Source organism: Pleurodeles waltl, chromosome 10, assembly GCF_031143425.1.
Source record: "Pleurodeles waltl isolate 20211129_DDA chromosome 10, aPleWal1.hap1.20221129, whole genome shotgun sequence".
In the NCBI taxonomy this organism is placed as follows: domain Eukaryota; kingdom Metazoa; phylum Chordata; class Amphibia; order Caudata; family Salamandridae; genus Pleurodeles; species Pleurodeles waltl.
Window position 1 is genome coordinate 803,108,234 of NC_090449.1, and position 18,781 is coordinate 803,127,014.

Genomic DNA, 18,781 nt, shown 5'->3' on the forward strand with positions numbered 1-18,781 from the left:
TAGGATACGATAAGGTTAAACCGCACGCTGGTGAAAACGGTTACATTAAATGAATAAGCATTTCAATACATTTTGGAAGTAATTCATAAAAATTAAATTGCCTGAAATATAATTGAAACAAACGAGTAAGTTCAAGGGCGGTTCCCAGGCAGATTTATTATTTTTACACAAACTCGCATTCAAACCTAAATTCAAAATTAATACAGAGTTATTGCACATTGGTCCCTGACAGTGACAGATAATAACCGGACAAATATGGAGAGAACAAAGACGGACAGGACCATATGGCATTTGTTCTGGAGATTGAGACAAGATAACCCCTCTTCCCCAGTGTGTACTTTTGCACATGTACTAATACAACACTATCAGTCTGGGACACCGTTACTAAAAACGGTGAGCTTAACACCTTCCCCTCGCTATGCACTCTGATTCACCCTACCCAGACCTTTACTCCGGAACTAAAGTCAGACCCTTTATATATGTGGAACCAAGGAAATTGCAAGACCATCTCAGACATGTTTCAGGACAAAGATATATTGGCACTGGAGATATGGCAAAATAAATTAACCTTGGAATATGTGAGTGACACCCCAACACACAATGTAGGGATTGAATCATGCACCTATATATTCTAGTTAGTTGCCACTAGAGACCTTATCCCAAATAAAACAAATGTGTTAAAATAGTAGGTGATACAGGAAGACAGATTACTGCCTTACACAACGAACTCTTAAATGACAGCAGGTCAGTCATTCTTCTGATTCTTCTTAGGCCCAGGAGTGTTCTGAAGAGAGGTCCAAGGGTGCAACTATTATGCAAAGTGCCAGCCTATGGATGTGGGCAATCCTTTTTTATCCCTACAAACCAGTTCTGGATGGCTCCCACTGCCCCCAGTGGGTTTGGAGCCAGCCTGACTAGAAAGACAAAAGGGAGGCAGGCCTAGGTGTAAGCTTTATTGGCCAGTGACAGAGTAGGCATTGTTTAAAGCTCAGGAAGGGAACGAGCACAGCCCCACAGGCCACTCTTTTGTGGAGGGAAGCTCCCTCCCCATGTTCACTGTCTGACAGCAACACACTTCTCACCACGAGGAAGTCATCAGTAGTCATGTAACAGCTGTACATTGAAAGAAATACCTTTTGGTTTTAGGCAGAAGCTAGGTAATTTTCAAAAAGTGGCTTTTCCAAAAAAGTAATGTAAAATCTGATGTTAACGTTAAATTGCATTTTAAAATACTATTAAAACGAGTCCTTGAATTATGTTTTTCAGTTGTTCCCAAACTGAATTTAACACTTATGTGTAATAGTGTAAACCAGTGTTAACCATTGGGAGAGCAAGTCTTGCCACAGTGAAAAATGATTTGTATTTTTCCCCCACCACGGCATGTAAACATTCATTTCTATGTGTTCTACTTTTAAATACCAAGTACCCTCCTTATTGGCAATAAGGTCTAACTCAGGATGACTTACAGATATTAAAAGGAACCTTTAGTCCTGTCAAAAGGGTGATTTGGTCAGCTCAAAATGGCAGTGTAAAACTTCAATACAGATTGCAGGTTAAAATGGCAGTTTGAAACTGTAGTACAGGATGCAGATGCAAGCCTGGAGACAGTGCTATGGTAGTTGTTGGAATAATTAGGGCTGCTTCCCATTGGTAGTATTTTATTTACGGGCCCTGAGTACATGTAGTATCCTACACTAGGGACTCACAAGTATATAAATATGTCAATGAGGTATATACCAATGTTAACATATTTGAAAAAGAAAACACATGCATACCACAAGTTAGAGGGGGCAAAGTGTGCAGAATCATAAGGCCAACAAAAATGTGTTCAGCAAAAGAAGGCAACAATCTGGGGAATACCACATGAAAGATGGCCCCTTCCAATAATGAGTGACTGGGACTATGGATGAATAAACAAGTATTAGAGTAAGTGAGCAATAACTACAGGTGTGGAGCACCAACCTGATTAAGAATATCCATACACTCCACCATCATTTTACCCATGAACCAGTCCACAAACGTACTCACTCTTTCATTAATCCACCCACTAATCTATTCATTCAGCCATATATCCTTGTATTCACTCACCCACACGTTTCTATAGGCACTCATTCATCCATGAGTGTGTCCAAATTCACTATCTCATTTACCCCTCCATAGGGTCACTTATCCATCCATTCAACTACCCTTACACTAATTTTCATATTCACCCATTCAATATTCCAGGTAGCTAAAGACAGTAAATCACCAGAGAAAAGGCAATTTTATTGTAATGGCTTTGCCAATCATTGTTTACAATTACTTTCTCCTCTAGTCTCTATTACAGTTGAAGAGAGCTGTTTTACAAAGTACCAACAATAACATTTTGCCGCCTGTAGTGCATTTTGGTAATGTGTAAAACTGCTTCTTGTGTACTTACACTCAGTTCTGGAATTGGAAAAATGTTACTTCAGGAACCCACAAATTAGTCGTCAAGGTGTAGCAGATGAAAATGGGTTGAATCTGACAGTCAACTTATAAATGTATATTTTAATAAATCTACTGTAATGAAATTGGCAACATGGATACGTGTGACAGTAAATCTGTTCTAGGTCACTTGATTGGTCACAAGAAGTCTGCATTTTAAAATATCTTGCAAGGTTAAGGCACCTGCAGCAGACATAATTATGTGCCCAGCAATTATGAGGGGATTATCATAGCAGTAAGATAATCATAGTGGTTAACACATTGTGGAGAGTTCTGTGTTTTGTATAGTCACCGTTTTAACACAAAGTAGCACAGAGGGTTAATATGCCTCCTGCAGGTGACATTGTGGAACACGCAGATCAAAGATGTGCATTTTATTTGGATAGATAAGTGGGCTAATACTTTTGAAACCAAGATCATTTTGTTACTTCTGGTTCATATGATGCAAGTCTTCTAGTATAACACAGTGATCCAGTTTCCAGCATCCAGGAGCTGCATGCAAACTATAAGTCATGAGTTCAGATCCTTATTGCTTTTTTCTCATTCCTTTGTTATACTAAGATTGCTAAGTAGGGTTCCTTTGGAACCTAATAAAGTCAGACAACCATAATCACTGCATTACATTTTATATCCTGATTTTATTTTTCTCCTGACCTTTCACTCTTAACATATAATGCCTATTATATGTTATTCGTATACCACATAACCCTTGGTTTATGTAACATTTCCAGTATGCTGATTTACATACTTGTATCCTTTAATATGCCACTGTGTGTGATGTAAAGAGCTCCAACACCCTACACTAGGATGAGTGGCACTATGAAAAAATTAAATACAAATTTGTAGGTTCCATTTAAATCATTTTAGTATAATTACTCAGACAGATGACTCGTGCACATCACTTACATAGGGTGCTAAACAAGGTTAAAAAAACTGCCTCTAGATGTTTCTCTTAAGTATTTGTGAAGTGATAACAAGCTGTGCACCTGTGTTTCCTTCCATTGCATTGGTGCCTAGATGTTAGGATTCAGGTAGTGCCCAGCTAGGATAATAGTTGAATAAAAGAAGGGCTGTGGTCCTTCATATCCGGCCTTTGTTTTAGGCCCAGCTGGGTGTTAAAATAAGAAAGGCCCCCTCGCTGCCTGTAGGCTGCTGCTCCCAAAAGAATGCAGACAACCTGCGGGTTCTGGTGAATTATATCCGTGTCTGAAAATTACACCTGGGTCATTCCGATCCCAGATCTGCCCCTGAAATAACTGCTAGAACCCACATCAGGGGGAATCCCCTTACTTTGAAGCGCCCCTTACATTCTACTTAACTTAAATAAATAATATTACCTTATTCTCAATCTCAGCTGCAGTTGTCTTTGTTGACTCTAGCTTCTCCACCAGTTCTGTATCTCCTAAGAAACTCCCTTGCGCAGCCGAGAGACGGGTCAGGAGTTCGTCTTCCAAATGCTTTAATGCAATTTTAAAATTATTCTGCTGCTTTGTCAGTACAAACTGGAAGAAAGTACAAAACAGCCGCCAAGTAATTAGAGGAAAATTGGTGAAGTTCGTTCAGTTCTTATGCTATTTTTAAGAAGAAAAATATTATTTCTACCATAAACATTAGAAAATATAATCAAGTACTCACTTAAAATAATCGAGGACCAGCAAGAAATACTGTGTTTGTAGAACTTGCATACTTCAGTCCAAATAAAGTGCATAACACTTAGACTAAACACAAAATAGAAAGAATGTTCCTACTTGACGGTAACCCTGTTTCTCAAGTTATCATCATCCTCTTTCAAGTTTCCGATTTTTAGGAAATGGTCTGCCAGCTGCCGGGTTTGTACTATTATACACATCTTGGAAATCCCGGGTGGGTGGTGGTGGATGTGTGGAGCGTGGGAAACGACTGGTGTTGGTGTGCCATAGATATAAAGGAGTGCACCAATTCTGAACTGTTTGAGATATATAAGACATCAATCCTAAATATTTTAGTTACTTTCGGGGAACTGCTGCGCCTTGCTATTTCACGTGTATGACATCTTACGTAAAGGTCGCCTATGAACACTGCTTGAAGCTGAAAATGCCTCAAGGGGAAAGCAAAACCATGGCCAAGAGACACTTTCTCCACAAACCAGTCTCTTTTCTTTTTGCCACCGGCTGCAATTGATAGCTTGTAAAACAGCGCTGTCAAACATTCTGTTCCAGAACATGCATAGCCAGTAAAAGTAAATCGTTCTACATGAGTATATACATAACACAATATAACATCATCTTCCCCCTTACAAATAAACATTACTAAATGATAGAAATCTAAACCAATAGTTAATCAAAGGTCAATGCTATTTTTTTTTGCCTCATATATGTTTATCGATTTAATCTCAGTTAAGAGAGAACAGAAAAAACAGAAAATAAACAAAAACAAAAAAGCAAGCAAACAAGTATAGCATTACCAGTCGGCATTTGCATCTGCCTATAATGTTGTGTGTATAGATCTGGTCATCACATATTCGTGTTTCCGAATCTTGTACCAACATGTGGAATCAAAATATCACATAATCAAGTATCATTGTCTGGTACATAAACGCATACCAGCTTTTGCATCACCAGAACAAACTATTGGCCAGATGTATCATGATTTCCAATAACTATTACCAAATAAATTTGTTTTGCAAATTGCAATTAAGTAATCGCTATTGGAATGTATGAAACTCCAGGAGTTTCAAATAGCGATTCGCAAGGGCTCGCAAATGGACCGATCTCATTAATATCCATAAGGTAGGTCGCAATTTGTGACCCATTGTGAATGGCTACAATCACAGGGATGGTGGCCAGCTGGACTCTGCAGACCACCATGTCTGTGACTGCTTTTAAATAAAGCAATCTTTTTTTTTAAATGCAGTCCGTTTTTCTTAAAGGAAAGCGGGATGCATTTAAAAAAGAAAAGTTTCCTTTTCATTTTTTAAGAGTAGGCAGTGGTCCACGGGACCACTGCCTGCTCTTAAAAAATGTTTTCTCATGCATTCACAAAGGGGAGGGGTCCCTCTAGGACCCCTTCCCCTTTGCGAATGGGTTAGCACCAATTTGAAATTGGTGCTAACTGCGATTGTTTTGCGACCGCATTCATGGTCACAAAACAATCATACATACCTCTGCGATGTGGTATTAGGAAGGGACGCTCTTGACACGGCCCTTCCTAATACCGAATCGGTATGTAGACGCAAATCCAATTTGCGATTCGGTAGCAAGTTACAAAAATGCAAACTGGACTTGATACATACCAAAATGCATTTTTGAGATCCAGTTTGCGATTGCAAAAATGTTTGATACATCTGGGCCTATGTCCCGTCTACAGCACACTCCCCTGGTATCCATTGCCCACCTTCCATTTACAGTCTAAGAAGAACTATTGAAACATACAAACCATATTTAGGGTGCTCAGTATGTGTTACATAATGACATATATTGGAATGGAATCATAATCCGGGAGTCTGTATTTCAGTAAACTTAGCAAGATATTCAGACCATGGTGCCAAAAGGTTATATCTCTCATCTTGTGCTCATGGCAGAGCAACCTCACGGACCTGGTCAGTGAACTACTCTGCCACCACGTAGCTCCACCGGCAAGTGAAACCCTTCTGTCCCTGAACTCTGACTTCGGTCAGTAGTTCGAGGCCCTCTTCCACCCACAGGTGGTTCTGCCTGCACCTCATCCCTGGTGTCTAGTGGGAGAGCTCTGCTCTTCTGCTGGGCTACCCTCTGCCTCTTTTCTCTTTCCTCCTCATTTTTTTTTCTTTTGTGTGCTGTTTTTGTGCCTTTCGCTTTCAGCGCTTACCTCTATCTTTTCCTTGTTTTCTCCTCACTCATCTCTTTCTCTCATCTCCCTCACCCCACTCTCACTCTCCCTGCCGCTACTGCCCCTGTGGCCCGCCCCACCTCCTCTCTCTCAGTCTCTCTCCCTGCTGCTACTGCCCCCGCAGCCCCACCCCCCTTTTTTGTGCCATTTCCCACTCCTGCCTCCCAGCTGTCCTCTCCTCCTCGGACAGACCACAGATGCATCCATTTCACCTTTAACACACCCACCATCATCAGACCACAACCCCAACCATCACATAGAAACTGGACAAGAATAACCGACGATCAGCTCATTGCCGCCCTAGCTATCGCCGCCCCCACCATCGCACACAACGATGACCCAAACACTGCAGCACGCACCTTCAGATGGATCGCCGACTGCTCCAACACCATAGCCCCCCTCAAAAAGAACAACAGCACCCATACATAGAAAGCCATCTGGTTCACCCCAGAACTCCAAGAATCTAGGCGCACTTGTCGCAGCCTCAAGAAAATCTGGAGAAACACCAAATCCACAGAAGCCCATAGCATCTTCAGAGCCGCCACCACCGCACACCACCAACTCATCAGAAACACCAGAATGAAAGCCATACAAGACAGAATCTCCTCACACACACACAACAGCAAGAAACTCTTCAGCATCATCAAGGAGTTCGCCCAACCCAACAGTGAAACAATGGACATCCCACCCGCACAGGACCTCTGTGACAGACTCAACACCTACTTCCACCACAAAATCAAGACCATCTACAACAGTAGACCTACATCAACAAACCAACAATCACCACCTGGACCCCCCTTCACCACCGAAGATAACGCTGAGAACAATGAGCTCCATACACTCCGGGGCCCCCATGGACCTATGCCCCCCCCACATTTTCAACAAAGCCGCAGACACCATCGCCCCCAAGCTCCGCCTCACCAGCAACCGCTCACTAGCTGCCGCCACCTTCCTCGAGGACTGGAAACATGCCGAGATCAACCCCCTCCTCAAGAAACCCTTGGCAGACGCCACCGACCTCAAAACACTTCAGGCCCATCTCCGTACTCAAATTTCCTGTGAAAGTAATCGAAAAAGCAGTCAACAGCCAACTCGCCACGTTTATAGAAGACCAAAACATCCTTGACATCTCCCAATCTGGATTCAGGAAAAACCATAACAACGAAACAGCCCTCCTGGCCGCAACAGACGACATCCGCTCCCTGCTGGACAAGGGAGAGACAACGGCACTCATCCTACTAGACCTCTCAGCAGCCTTCAACACAGTCCCTCATCACACCCTGATAAGAAAACTTCACAAAGCCGGCATCAAAGACAAGGCCCTCGACTGGATCCAATCCTTCCTCTCCGTCAGAACTCAATGAGTAACACTCACCCCCTTCCTTGCAGACCCCACACCCACCATCTGCGGAGTTCCCCAGGGAACCCCCCTCAGCCCCACATTATTTAGTGTCTTCATGGCCCGCTAGCCACCCTTGTCAGAAGCTACGGAATCAACATCATCTCCTAAGCCGACAACACCCAACTCTTCCTCTCCCTCTCCAACGAACCCAACAAAGCCAGACACAACTTCCACAAAAGCATGGAAGCAGTCGCCAACTGGATGAGAAACAGCTGCCTTCAACTCAATGCTAACAAGACAGAAGTACTCATCATGGGCCCTCAACCCAATGCGTGGAATGACTCCTGGTGGCCACCCACCCTCAGAAACCGGCCCATCCCCACCAGCCAAGCCCGCAACCTTGGAATCATGTAACTCCAACCTCAGCATGAACCATCAAATCAACTCAGTCTCCTCCACCTGCTTCTGCACCCTCCACCTCTTATGCAAGTCCATCAAGTGGATCCCCCTAGAACACAGAAAGACCGTCACAAACGCCCTCATCACCAGCAGACTGGACTATGGCAACACACTCTACGCTGGAATCAACAAGAAACTCACCTGCAAACTACATCCAGAATGTCGCCGCAAGACTGGTCCTCGACCTACCTCGACAGTGCCACATCTTGCAACACCTGCGTACACTGCACTGGCTTCCCATAGAGAAAATAATCACCTTCAAGATCCTCACCCACGCACACAAAGCCCTCCACAACACCGGACCAGGCTACCTGAACCAGCAACTCAACCTCCACGTACCCCACAGGACCCTATGCACAGCCCAGCTCTCTCTCACAGAAGTACCCCGCATCAGGAAAACCAGAAGAAGAGGATGCTCCTTTTCCTACCTCGCAGCCACCGCCTGGAACGCCCTCCCTCTCCACATCAGACAAACCATCTCTCTCCTCAGCTTCAGGAAGGAACTGAAGACATGGCTTTTTTAAGAACCACCTCACTGGTAAACGCTACACTCCACCCCCCCCAGTGCTTTGAGACCCTAACGGGTGAGTAGCTTTGCTATAAAAGCACTGATTGATTGATTGAATGTGCTCTTGTATCTGCACGGATCAACAGTTCCGCTGTGGCCCAACGGACTATATTTTTCTGCAATAAGGTGACTGAGAGGGCCTGTGACGCTTCCCAGGACATGGCAATGCACCTCTGCACTAAGAATAGTGAAAAAGTTTGGACTCCCCTAAGTTGTCTTGTGGCTTTTGTCATAGCACCTGAAAGAAGAAGACATATCATAGGTTCACGGGGCAAAACAGATGTCGTAATCACAGAAATGCATGAAGTGATCCTCTGCCAAAATTCTTCTATAACAGGGCAACACCATACCATGTGGAGGAACTATGCCTCTGCCTGGTGGCATCTGGGGCAGGAGGCATGTCTCTGGGTACATCTTGCCAATCCTATCCAGGGAGAGAGGTGCATGGTAAACATTTTTAAAATGCATAAAACAAAATCGTGCATTTCATTACACTATCCTACACTATCCTAACTAACCCCAGAAACATTCGGCCACCCAGGTTCCTATATAGCCATCTCTGATTTATTTTCCCACAACTCCTTAAGGGCTTGGTCTCCTGATCCTGCCTTAGCTAAACTCAGGGCTCCATATATGAGGGAAACTGCCCTTGCAGACCTTGTCAGTGTTAACATCAACTCAGGTGTTTTGGCCTCAGAGGCTTGTTTCCTATCTATGTTCATGCTACTCTCCGTATAGCAGAGTAAACAAAAAAATGGCCCCAATCCAAGGCACCCCCTCAGTTAGACCCTCAAAGGTACGTATTTTACCACCTGCCACTATGTCACTCCAGGTTGTGTAACCCACCACATCCCATGCATCAACCTGAAAGGTTCCTTTCAGTTGTTTGCACTGTGAAGGGGTCCACGGTGGAATTGCTGGTGTGTACGGTATGTTCCTCTTACCCTGCAAAACATATTTCTGCTAGAACCATGATGCCACCTTCAAAAGTACACTGTTGATGGTGCAGATCAGGGGCTGGTCTAGAAACCACTCTACTGATGGTGTGTTCTGGAAGTCTACCCCTAAGAATGGAATCTCGGGATTCAAGAGATTCTGAAGCCACTGAAGAGGCCACTGCAATTTAGCAGCTGCATAATAATATTCAAAATTCGGGACTTCCAATCCTCCATTTTCTAGTGTATTATATAAAGTGGCCACCTTGACTCTGTGTCTCTTGGCAGTCCACACCAGTGATGTCAATAAGCGTTGCAATTGTTTAAAAAAGGGTTTCTGCAGTATTACTGGTAAAGCTGCAAAACAATAAAGAGGTCTGGGCAACACCAACATTTTGGCTATAGCTACCCGCCCTATCGGTGATAGTGGAAGTTGAATTCTAGGTAATGCCCTGCTAAAATTCCCCTCTACCAAGTCATGATCAGAGTGATATATCTGAATTCCAAAATATTTGAACAAGTCAGCTTGCCCCTGAAGGGGTATATTCTCTTAAATGCAGAAGTGGAATTTCCGGTGTCTTTAACAGAGGGAAAAGACAGGACTGCTGCCAAGTAATGTGGAGCACGGTTAAGTGGCCAAATGCATCTAGTGCAGGCATGACTTCAAGCAAAATCATGTGGTCCGCTAGCAGATATATCATGGTATCATCTGCGAACATCGATACTATGTTAGGGTGATCTGCCATAGAATAGCCCCAATGACTTGCTCTCTCACGCAATCTGCTAGCCAGTGGCTTCATGGCTAGTGCAAACAATAAGGGTGATAAAGGACAGCCCTGCCTGATCGCCCGGCCAATAGCAAAGCTCTCAGATGTGACTGAACCTGTACGCACTCTAGCCACAGGTCTCTCATTAAGGGCCTGGATCCATCAACAAATCTCAGGACCGATTCCCATTTTCACCAGTACTGCTCATAAGTAAGCCTTTTTGATGTCTAAAGATGCCACCCAACCCTGCTGAGATGTGTGGTGTACCCAGTCAAGGACTCCAAACATCTTGCCAATATTTAAAAAAAGTGTTCCTTCTAGGAATTAAGCCATTCTGGTCCGTATGGACAAGGGTGTGAATCATGGGTGTTAATCTATTTGCCAGTGCCTTACTCAATATTTTATAATCGAGGTTCAGTAGTGAAAGTGGGTGGTATGAGGCCAGTCCAGGTTTGGGCAGAACTGTAATCAGGGCCTCCCGCATGCTGTGTGGTAATCTGCTCCTGGTCTTGCCCTTATTGTACATGTCCACAAATTGAGGAGCCAGAAGAGCCTGGTATATAGTATAAAACTCTATGATGAGGCCGTCAGGGGTTTTGCCCTCGGAGATCTGCTTTATGGTGGCTTTAATCTTGCTCAGTGTCCGGGGATGTCAACCTCTTGTCTTAATAGCGGATTCAAGGGGGCCATCTCTATAGGAGCTAAATATGCGTCCACATTAATTTCTACTGGTTCCAGATGAAAGGGTTCTGTAATACATTTCAAATTCCTTATTAATGGCTGACTGGGAATTTACAATGGCCCCCGTTTGTGTGCGACGCACCCCTATGATAACATGTGGGCGTTCCAAGCGTAAAAGCAAGGCCAGCAGTGTTCTAGTTTTATCACCTAGTTCATGTTGCCTCTTGGCATACTCCTTGTAGTCCAATGAGGCCAGTCAGCTAGCTTTTTCCCTATACAGGGTTTGGATTCCATCCAACTCCCTTAGACGTGCAGTATCGTTCGCCCAACCTTTTTTGGCTTCCCGTAACTTGTTTTCAATGTAAGTGACTTCCCTCTGGAGGGTCCTCTTTATACCATATTGCATAGACATACAAGTCCCTCTCACCACCACCTTAAATTTGTCCCTCTCTATCCCCTCATGGGTAGCTTTGCCCATATTTTCAGTGAAATATTTATCTATATGTTCCCCCACATGTGTTCGAAAAGCGGAGTCTGTGAGTGACACTAGTTATAAGCGTTACATCATAATCAAAGGGATCGGAATGCCCCAGTGAGAGGTCACCATTAATGGGCAGTGGTCTCACAAAGTTCTGGCAAGATATTCCACTCTTCTACAATTAGATACTAATGCGCCACATCCAAATATAAGGTCTATTCTTGTATGTAGTGCATGTATAGAGGAGACGTGAGAGAACTCCTGTTCTAAAGGGTGCATCGTACACCATGTCTCAGGAACCTGAAGATTAATTGCCCATTGTTGCAGATGTCGAGCATTAACTTGGGATGCCGCTCCCACCAGGGGAGGTGTGGCTCCATCCAGCACTAAATAAGGGAGACAGTTCAAATCTCCACACCAAAAGGAGGGGGAGAATGGAGAATGGAACAGGGCAGGCAATATGGATTTAAAAAACAACGGTTGACCTGCATTTGGGGACATATATCACTACTAGAGTTAGTGGCTCCCCATCTAGCCTCCCCTATGCCACCACATATCAGCCCTCGGGGTCCACTAGTTTACTGTCATTAACAAACAGTACATCCGGGGACACCCATAATAATACTCCTCGTGTGCTGAATAAGTGGTGCACACCACTGTGCCTCACCAGTGTTTGCTTAGTCTGTTGAGTTCCTCCGCTGTCATATGGGTTTCCTGAAGGCATGCAAATTGAACATTGTTCCTTTGTGTATAAGAGTATATCCTGTTTTGATTATAGTTGCCCATCCCCCTTACATTCAATGTCATGATATTATATTCTCTGGGTGCCATACAGCTCGTGTGGTAAGTCTTATCTGCCTCATCTGAAGTGTTTGGGAGGAGAGTGAAAGTACGGATGCATTGAGCAACATTGCAAACAACCATTAAAACAGAACATTTTCAAATGCCCCCAACAAATCCCACACCCAGGCTGGACCCTCAATAGATCACAGCCACTTATTGCATGTAAAGATTCAGAAACTTCTATTAGGTTAATCTGATAGGGAGGGCGTTCCGGTTACAAGACCTAGTATGTCCAGGCCCTAGGTTCCCCTGCCGCAATATTAATGTGTCATTATCATCTTACCACCTTGTGCAGTCGATGAGCCTCCCCATTGGACCCATCCCCCCTCACACTCCCCATGTCAGGTAGACCAAACAATTCTGTGTTGATAGAAGCCTCCCAGATAATGCGCAGGCTGATTGAAATAAATATACCATCATGAGAGTGACCTGTGGACCCCCTCTCAGTTCCACCTGTAACACAACCAGATATGTGGTGTTCAGCTGAGCACCAGTGTCATTATTGGAGGTGGCACTTTCCTGATTGGATAAAGATGACTGCTCTTCTGTGACTAGTGCTTCTTCTCTGCCAAGTGCTGCTTGTGTTTTGGTTGGTTTTCCACGGATTCTTCCTATATACTTAGTGAGGGAATCTCCTTTTCTGTTTCCTGTGCCCTATCCTTCAACTTCCTATGCTCCTCCCTGAGGAGCCCAACGTCTATAAGGGAGTCTAACTTTGGCTCAATCTCATACTTAAGGCTAGTAGCAGCTGCCAATAACTCCTCAAATTTTGCCGAATGTTCCTAAAAAAGGAGCTCTACCACTGGTTGTGCTGTGTCTGTAGAAAAACATGTGTTAGCACCGTTGGTGCTTTTTCCATGTTTTACCTTAAACATAGTTAGCAGATTGACTATTAAGGAGCAGCTAAGGTACTGCATCACAATTATGGACGCGCGCAGAATATCAGGTCCACACCTCTTTTCTTCCGTTGTGATGCTCAGTCCCCCACATGCCTGACAGCTAGTCTACTGTAAAGTAGGGTTGCAAGAAATAATTTTTCATGCAGGAGTATATGTGTCAGCTAATGCAGATGAGAGATAGCCAGTAAAGGAAGAGCAGGCCCACTGTAGCTGCATGTACACAGTGCTATCTGCAGCATGTTCTGGGGAAATGTCTTCCCACCACTGCAATGAAGCATCACTATGCTCTTTTTCAAGCCTCACAATTTCTGCAGCTACCAGGAATCAAGCCTTTAACTGGGGACCCCTTTGCTAGAATCAAGCACTTGCATCTCACCTGTTGCTCTCAGGGGATCTCATGTCGATTGGCACTCTTGAGGTTGAGCGTGGTAGGGGTCCGTAGGGGTTCAATGTCCAGGCCTCTTAGGCAGTTGAATCCTGCATCTGCCATCCAGGGGTATCAGCAGTAACGCGTGGTACGAGCAAGGCCCAGCGCGCCAGACCTGGGCAGCCAGCGCGCCATTGCCTTTCCCTCACAGCTTGCACGTATTGGCCTCTACTCATGGCAGTCAAGCCTAGCACGCAACCCCATCCTTCACTACCAATTTCTCTCACCCCATCTGGGGGTTGCTGCGCCCTAGCATGGACTGCTCTTTTCTGTGTCCGGCCCCAGGAAGCTGTGAACTCCGTCCCCGAGACCCCTCCCTCGGGTGCAGGACGAGTGGTCCCCTCTGAGGCCAGTTATGCAGCCTATTCTGGTCCCTCCGAGCCAGACCGTAGAAAGCGATTATCCTTCCTGTGGACTTTAAGGCTTTGCCTCCCTTCCTGCTCTGTACTCGCTTGTTGGGAAGCAATTACAATCAGATAATTATTTGCGGTGGGTCAGATCTCACGTTTAAGCATCTGACCCGACCGCCATTTTGGGCATGCTCCCAAGGTCAATGCTAGTTAATATATCACATATACATGTGGAAAGACACTTAAGTCATAATAAAGCCATTAAATCTGCAAGGCACTCTCACACAATGTGTAGCCCTCAATGCCATTCTGGCTTCCCTTGGTTCTCTGACACAGTCATATGAGAATTTAACAGCTTACTTGGAGTGTTTGAAGTATTATGTAGGAATGGACCAGTCACAGTATTCTGAGAACCAAGATGTGAGTTGTTCACATTATCAGACATTTGACGAAATATAATATAGTTAGACCCACTAGCCCCGACATCTTTACTTTGCAGCTAAGTGGGCTAATCACACTATTTTTTGGTGGTTTTCCTTTTTGGATTTCTTTATTATTTCAGCCTGTTTTGGAGTTACATTTACTAAACTACATTTGCTCCATCACCTTTTCTCAGCAAGTTTAACTGCTCCTTTACTTACCCTCCTAACTTGGAAAGGTAACAAGAATTTGACTATCCCTTTTATATTGCATTGGATTTCTTTATTAAGACCCAATCGTTAACTTTTAGGTCACCAGCTATTTTTCTTTTGTTAAATCGCTCTTTCAGTTCCGCTTGTTTCTGCAAGTTTGAATTTGGGAAATACAAAGCAGCTTTCATGTGTTTGATGTCATGCAATTTTAAGAACATGCTCGTCTCATTAGACATTAAGTGGTTACCACTGTGAGTAATATTTTCCTTTGGTGATCCTTCTAAGGAAAAAACTTTTTTTAAAACTTTATGGTGGATTCAGTATTAGTCACACTGACAAAGGCATAATAAATCTACTTTGAATGGTAGTCAATTAACAAGACAAGACATCTCATGTCAACATCTCATGCAGTAAAACAGAAAAGGGACCAGATAAATCCATTGCAACTTTGCGCCAAGGCAACTCTGGGAAGGGGACAGGTTGCAATGGAGTACTCATTGTTCTCCAATGTTTGTCTGATAGAAGACACGTTTGGCAATTATCTATGACACGTTTGACCTGGGCGTCCAACAACGGCCACCAGTCCAGTAGCCACATTTTGCTAATTACTAAATGCCCCTGAAGATCCAGTAGAATTAGAGTCTTAGTCATTTTTTCTGGGGGTACAAACATCTCATGTCACATGACCATGTCGTTCACAATAGATAGATCATCGAAAACTTGAGCATATACTTTCATGTCACCAGTTACGTTTATACTTTCTGGCCACCCATGAATGCTAAACTTTTTCACTTGAGGCAACTTCTCATCGTCCATGCAAGCTTTGCTCCATTCCACCTCTGTGATTTGTAAATCACATGCATCCATGCATCTGTTACCACAACCTCACATTCCATGTCAGATTCTGACTCGTCCTCCTCACACTCACTCACAGGCATAGGTGACAAGCAATGAGCCTGAATGCTTTTCCCTCTCTGAAGATGTTGCATATCAAAAGTGTATTCTTGTAGTTTTGAAAGTAACTGTATCAACCATGCTAATGCTTTGCATTGATTGCTACTTTGGCACAGATGAACCAATGTTTTATGATCAGTTATGATTTCAAACTTTGAAACCCAAATGTATGACCTGAACTTTTGTACAGCAGGCTAGTGCTCTGTGTTCAATAGTGCTATAGTGTACCTCTGCCTGTTTCAACATTCTGAAGGTGAATGCCGCTGTCTATTCACTACTAGCTACAGTTTGAGTCAATACTGCCCCAAGTCCTGTGAGACTGCCATCTACTGTGATAGCACATTTATGACTCACACAAAAAGCACTCAAAGCTGGAGATTCTTCAGTCATTCTTTTGATATTGTTGAATGTCCCATCTAAAATGCCAGACCACTCAAACTTAGCTCCTTTCTGAAGTAATGCTTGCAAGTGCTCCACTGCTTGAGCAAAGTCATGCACAAATTTGGTGTAGTAGTGTGCCAACCCTATGAAGGAGTGAAGGACATCTTTAGATTTTGGGGGTTCTGCACCTCTAAATGCTTTAATTAGACACAGTTTAGGCTTGATCACTTTAAATGAGATGGTATACCCAACATATTCCATCTCACAAGTGCCAAATTTACATTTGTTCTTCCTCACAGTCATGCCAGTTCTAGATAAAATTATCAAAACATGTCTTAAGATTGTTTTGTGTTTTTCTACACTCTTTGCAAAAACCAACATGTCGTCCTGGTATGAATGAACACCATAAATGTCCCCGAAAAGATTATCCATTAACCACTGAAAAACACTAGCCACTGACGCAAGTCCAAACAGTAGTCTTAGGTGTTTGTAAACACCAAATGATGTCACAAATGCAGTCAGATCTTTAATTAGGGATACCTTGTGATAAGCTGAGTGTAAATCGATGAGTGAAAAATGTTTCTCTCCCCCTAAATTAGCGAATAGGTCATGTATCTTAGGCATGAGGTGACCATCAGTAAGGAGCATAAATCTGCACACAGTCTAACTCCTCCTGATTTCTTACATGCAAGTACTATAGGCTAAATCCATTACAATGCTAGATACGTAGAAAAAGAGAGAGTGAGACCGAGAGAACACTAGCAGAACATGCACTTAACTGCAGAGCTAACTCACAAGCAATTACAAAATAGTTCCCTGACAGCAGCAGTGAAAAGATACACTCCACCAACCAAATACAATGAAAAAAATAAATAGTCCAGAGTCACGACTTATGCAAGTATTGGGAGAAATGCTATTACATCATGAGCAGCATAGTGTACAGATATAGAAAAATGTCCCCAAATCACGAGTAAGCATAAAGCCCACTCTAAGCAGTCTAGAAGTATTTATTACATTGTTGTCTGTGAGAGACAATTGAAGCAGTCTGTAGAGAGGCCACAACAAATGCATTTTCAATAGAAGAAAAGGTTACATTGGAAGCAATCAAGAATCCTAGGAATTCAGTATAGAGAATAGACATGAATTTTGAAGAGTGATGAATTCAAATCTTGGGTAAGGAAATCATTTTGGGGTTTTCACTATGCAGGACAAAGCAAAACTATTGGGAAGGAGGTAAAAAGTGGGAAATCCCCTTGGAAAATTGTTTGTGTGTAAATTCAAACAATTAAAAGATAAGAGTGATTAATTATTTAAAATGTTTTAATAGGTTGAATGATGTGTATAACAATATTTATGAGATAATACTTATGAGATTTTCATGGAGCATTATCAACAACTTTATAAACATTTCCCTTTCTACAGTTATTGACACACTGGTCAATGTTATTAAAGGATGACATTTGGAAGATAATGGAGAAAAGTAATTCTTTACAAGATGTTCTAAGATGATTATGAATTTAACTACAGGCTTTTCACCATGCCTAGGTACACCAATAGTGAATTGAAAATATTTTTGAAGATGAGCTGCCTCCTTTATTAGCTAATTTTAAATCAAGCAGTTGGTAAACATTTGTTTTCATTGACCCATGCAAAGCTCTCATATTGTCCTGTTGTATCATTCTATAAATATTTAATTTTCTCCATAAGGAAATCATCTTTTTTCCATGGAGACAGCACTTTTCCCACACCTTCACAACATTTATACTCTGGAAGGGGAGCTACTCCACCCCTTGCATGGAGCAAATCTCCAACCATTTGCTAGGTAGGAAAGGGATGGAGAGATGTTTGGGCATGTCCATAAATGTATGTTTGTGGAAATTCCTAATCTTTCCAAGATGCACATGGACTTTGCAATGAATAACTTAGTGAAAAAAGCAGAAAGGTAAATTTGATCATTAAATGAAAGTTTTGACCACATTCATCTTTGTGAATAAGACCCTTTTCTGCATTGAAATAAGTATTATTACTTGCGGTGTTGTGTGAGCTATGAATGACGGAGCCCTGTTGGCTCCTGAAGGACTCCAAAGAACAGTACCTGGAGTGTTGGAATGTGGTGAAGTGAAGGCAGGTTTAGAATGTTGAGTTCACAGTTACCCACAGACGAATAAAGACATCTAATTTACAGCTCCATGTGTGGCATTATTATTATTATTATTATTATTATTATTATTATTATTATTATTATTATTGGTGGGTACTCTGGCTAGGGAAGATGCTACATTAATAAAGGTTTGCTATAAAAGTAAAAGAAATTGGAGGTTGACAATAATGGCCTCTATTAGCCATTATTAAATATTGTACTTGAACCATTTGCTATTGTTATGAGAGAAAGTAAGAACAGTTTGAGAATAAAACTAGGTCAGAAAGATTAAAAAACACTTGGCTTTGCAAATACTGGCTTTATTATCCTTACCTGAAACATCTATCCCCCTATAATTAATAACAGTTAATATGCTTTGGGAAATTTCTGCTTATTACATCGACTGAACAAAACCATTGATAATGGATATCTATGAAATAGTTAGAAAGCAAAATTATGAGATGTCACCATTTAAGTGGAAAGCTAAAATATTGGCATATTAGCATAATTTAGTATGTTGATCGAGAGAGATCTAAGTGCTTTACAATTAAAATTCATAAGTTATCCAAGCCACAGAACTAGACCTGCAGAGAAGTTTGAGGATTACTGTTTT

The 18,781-nt window shown here is 42.7% G+C and overlaps 1 protein-coding gene across 1 annotated transcript in view; it reads right to left on the bottom strand.

Moving 5' to 3' along the window:
- Positions 1-18,781, bottom strand: part of DNAH11 (dynein axonemal heavy chain 11) — a 2,866,633-nt gene that overhangs the window by 385,946 nt on the left and 2,461,906 nt on the right. Inside the window, exon 67 of the mRNA XM_069211469.1 lies at positions 3,804-3,968. Within this exon, the coding sequence (XP_069067570.1) occupies positions 3,804-3,968 (165 nt within the window). The remainder of the gene's footprint in view (positions 1-3,803; positions 3,969-18,781) is intronic.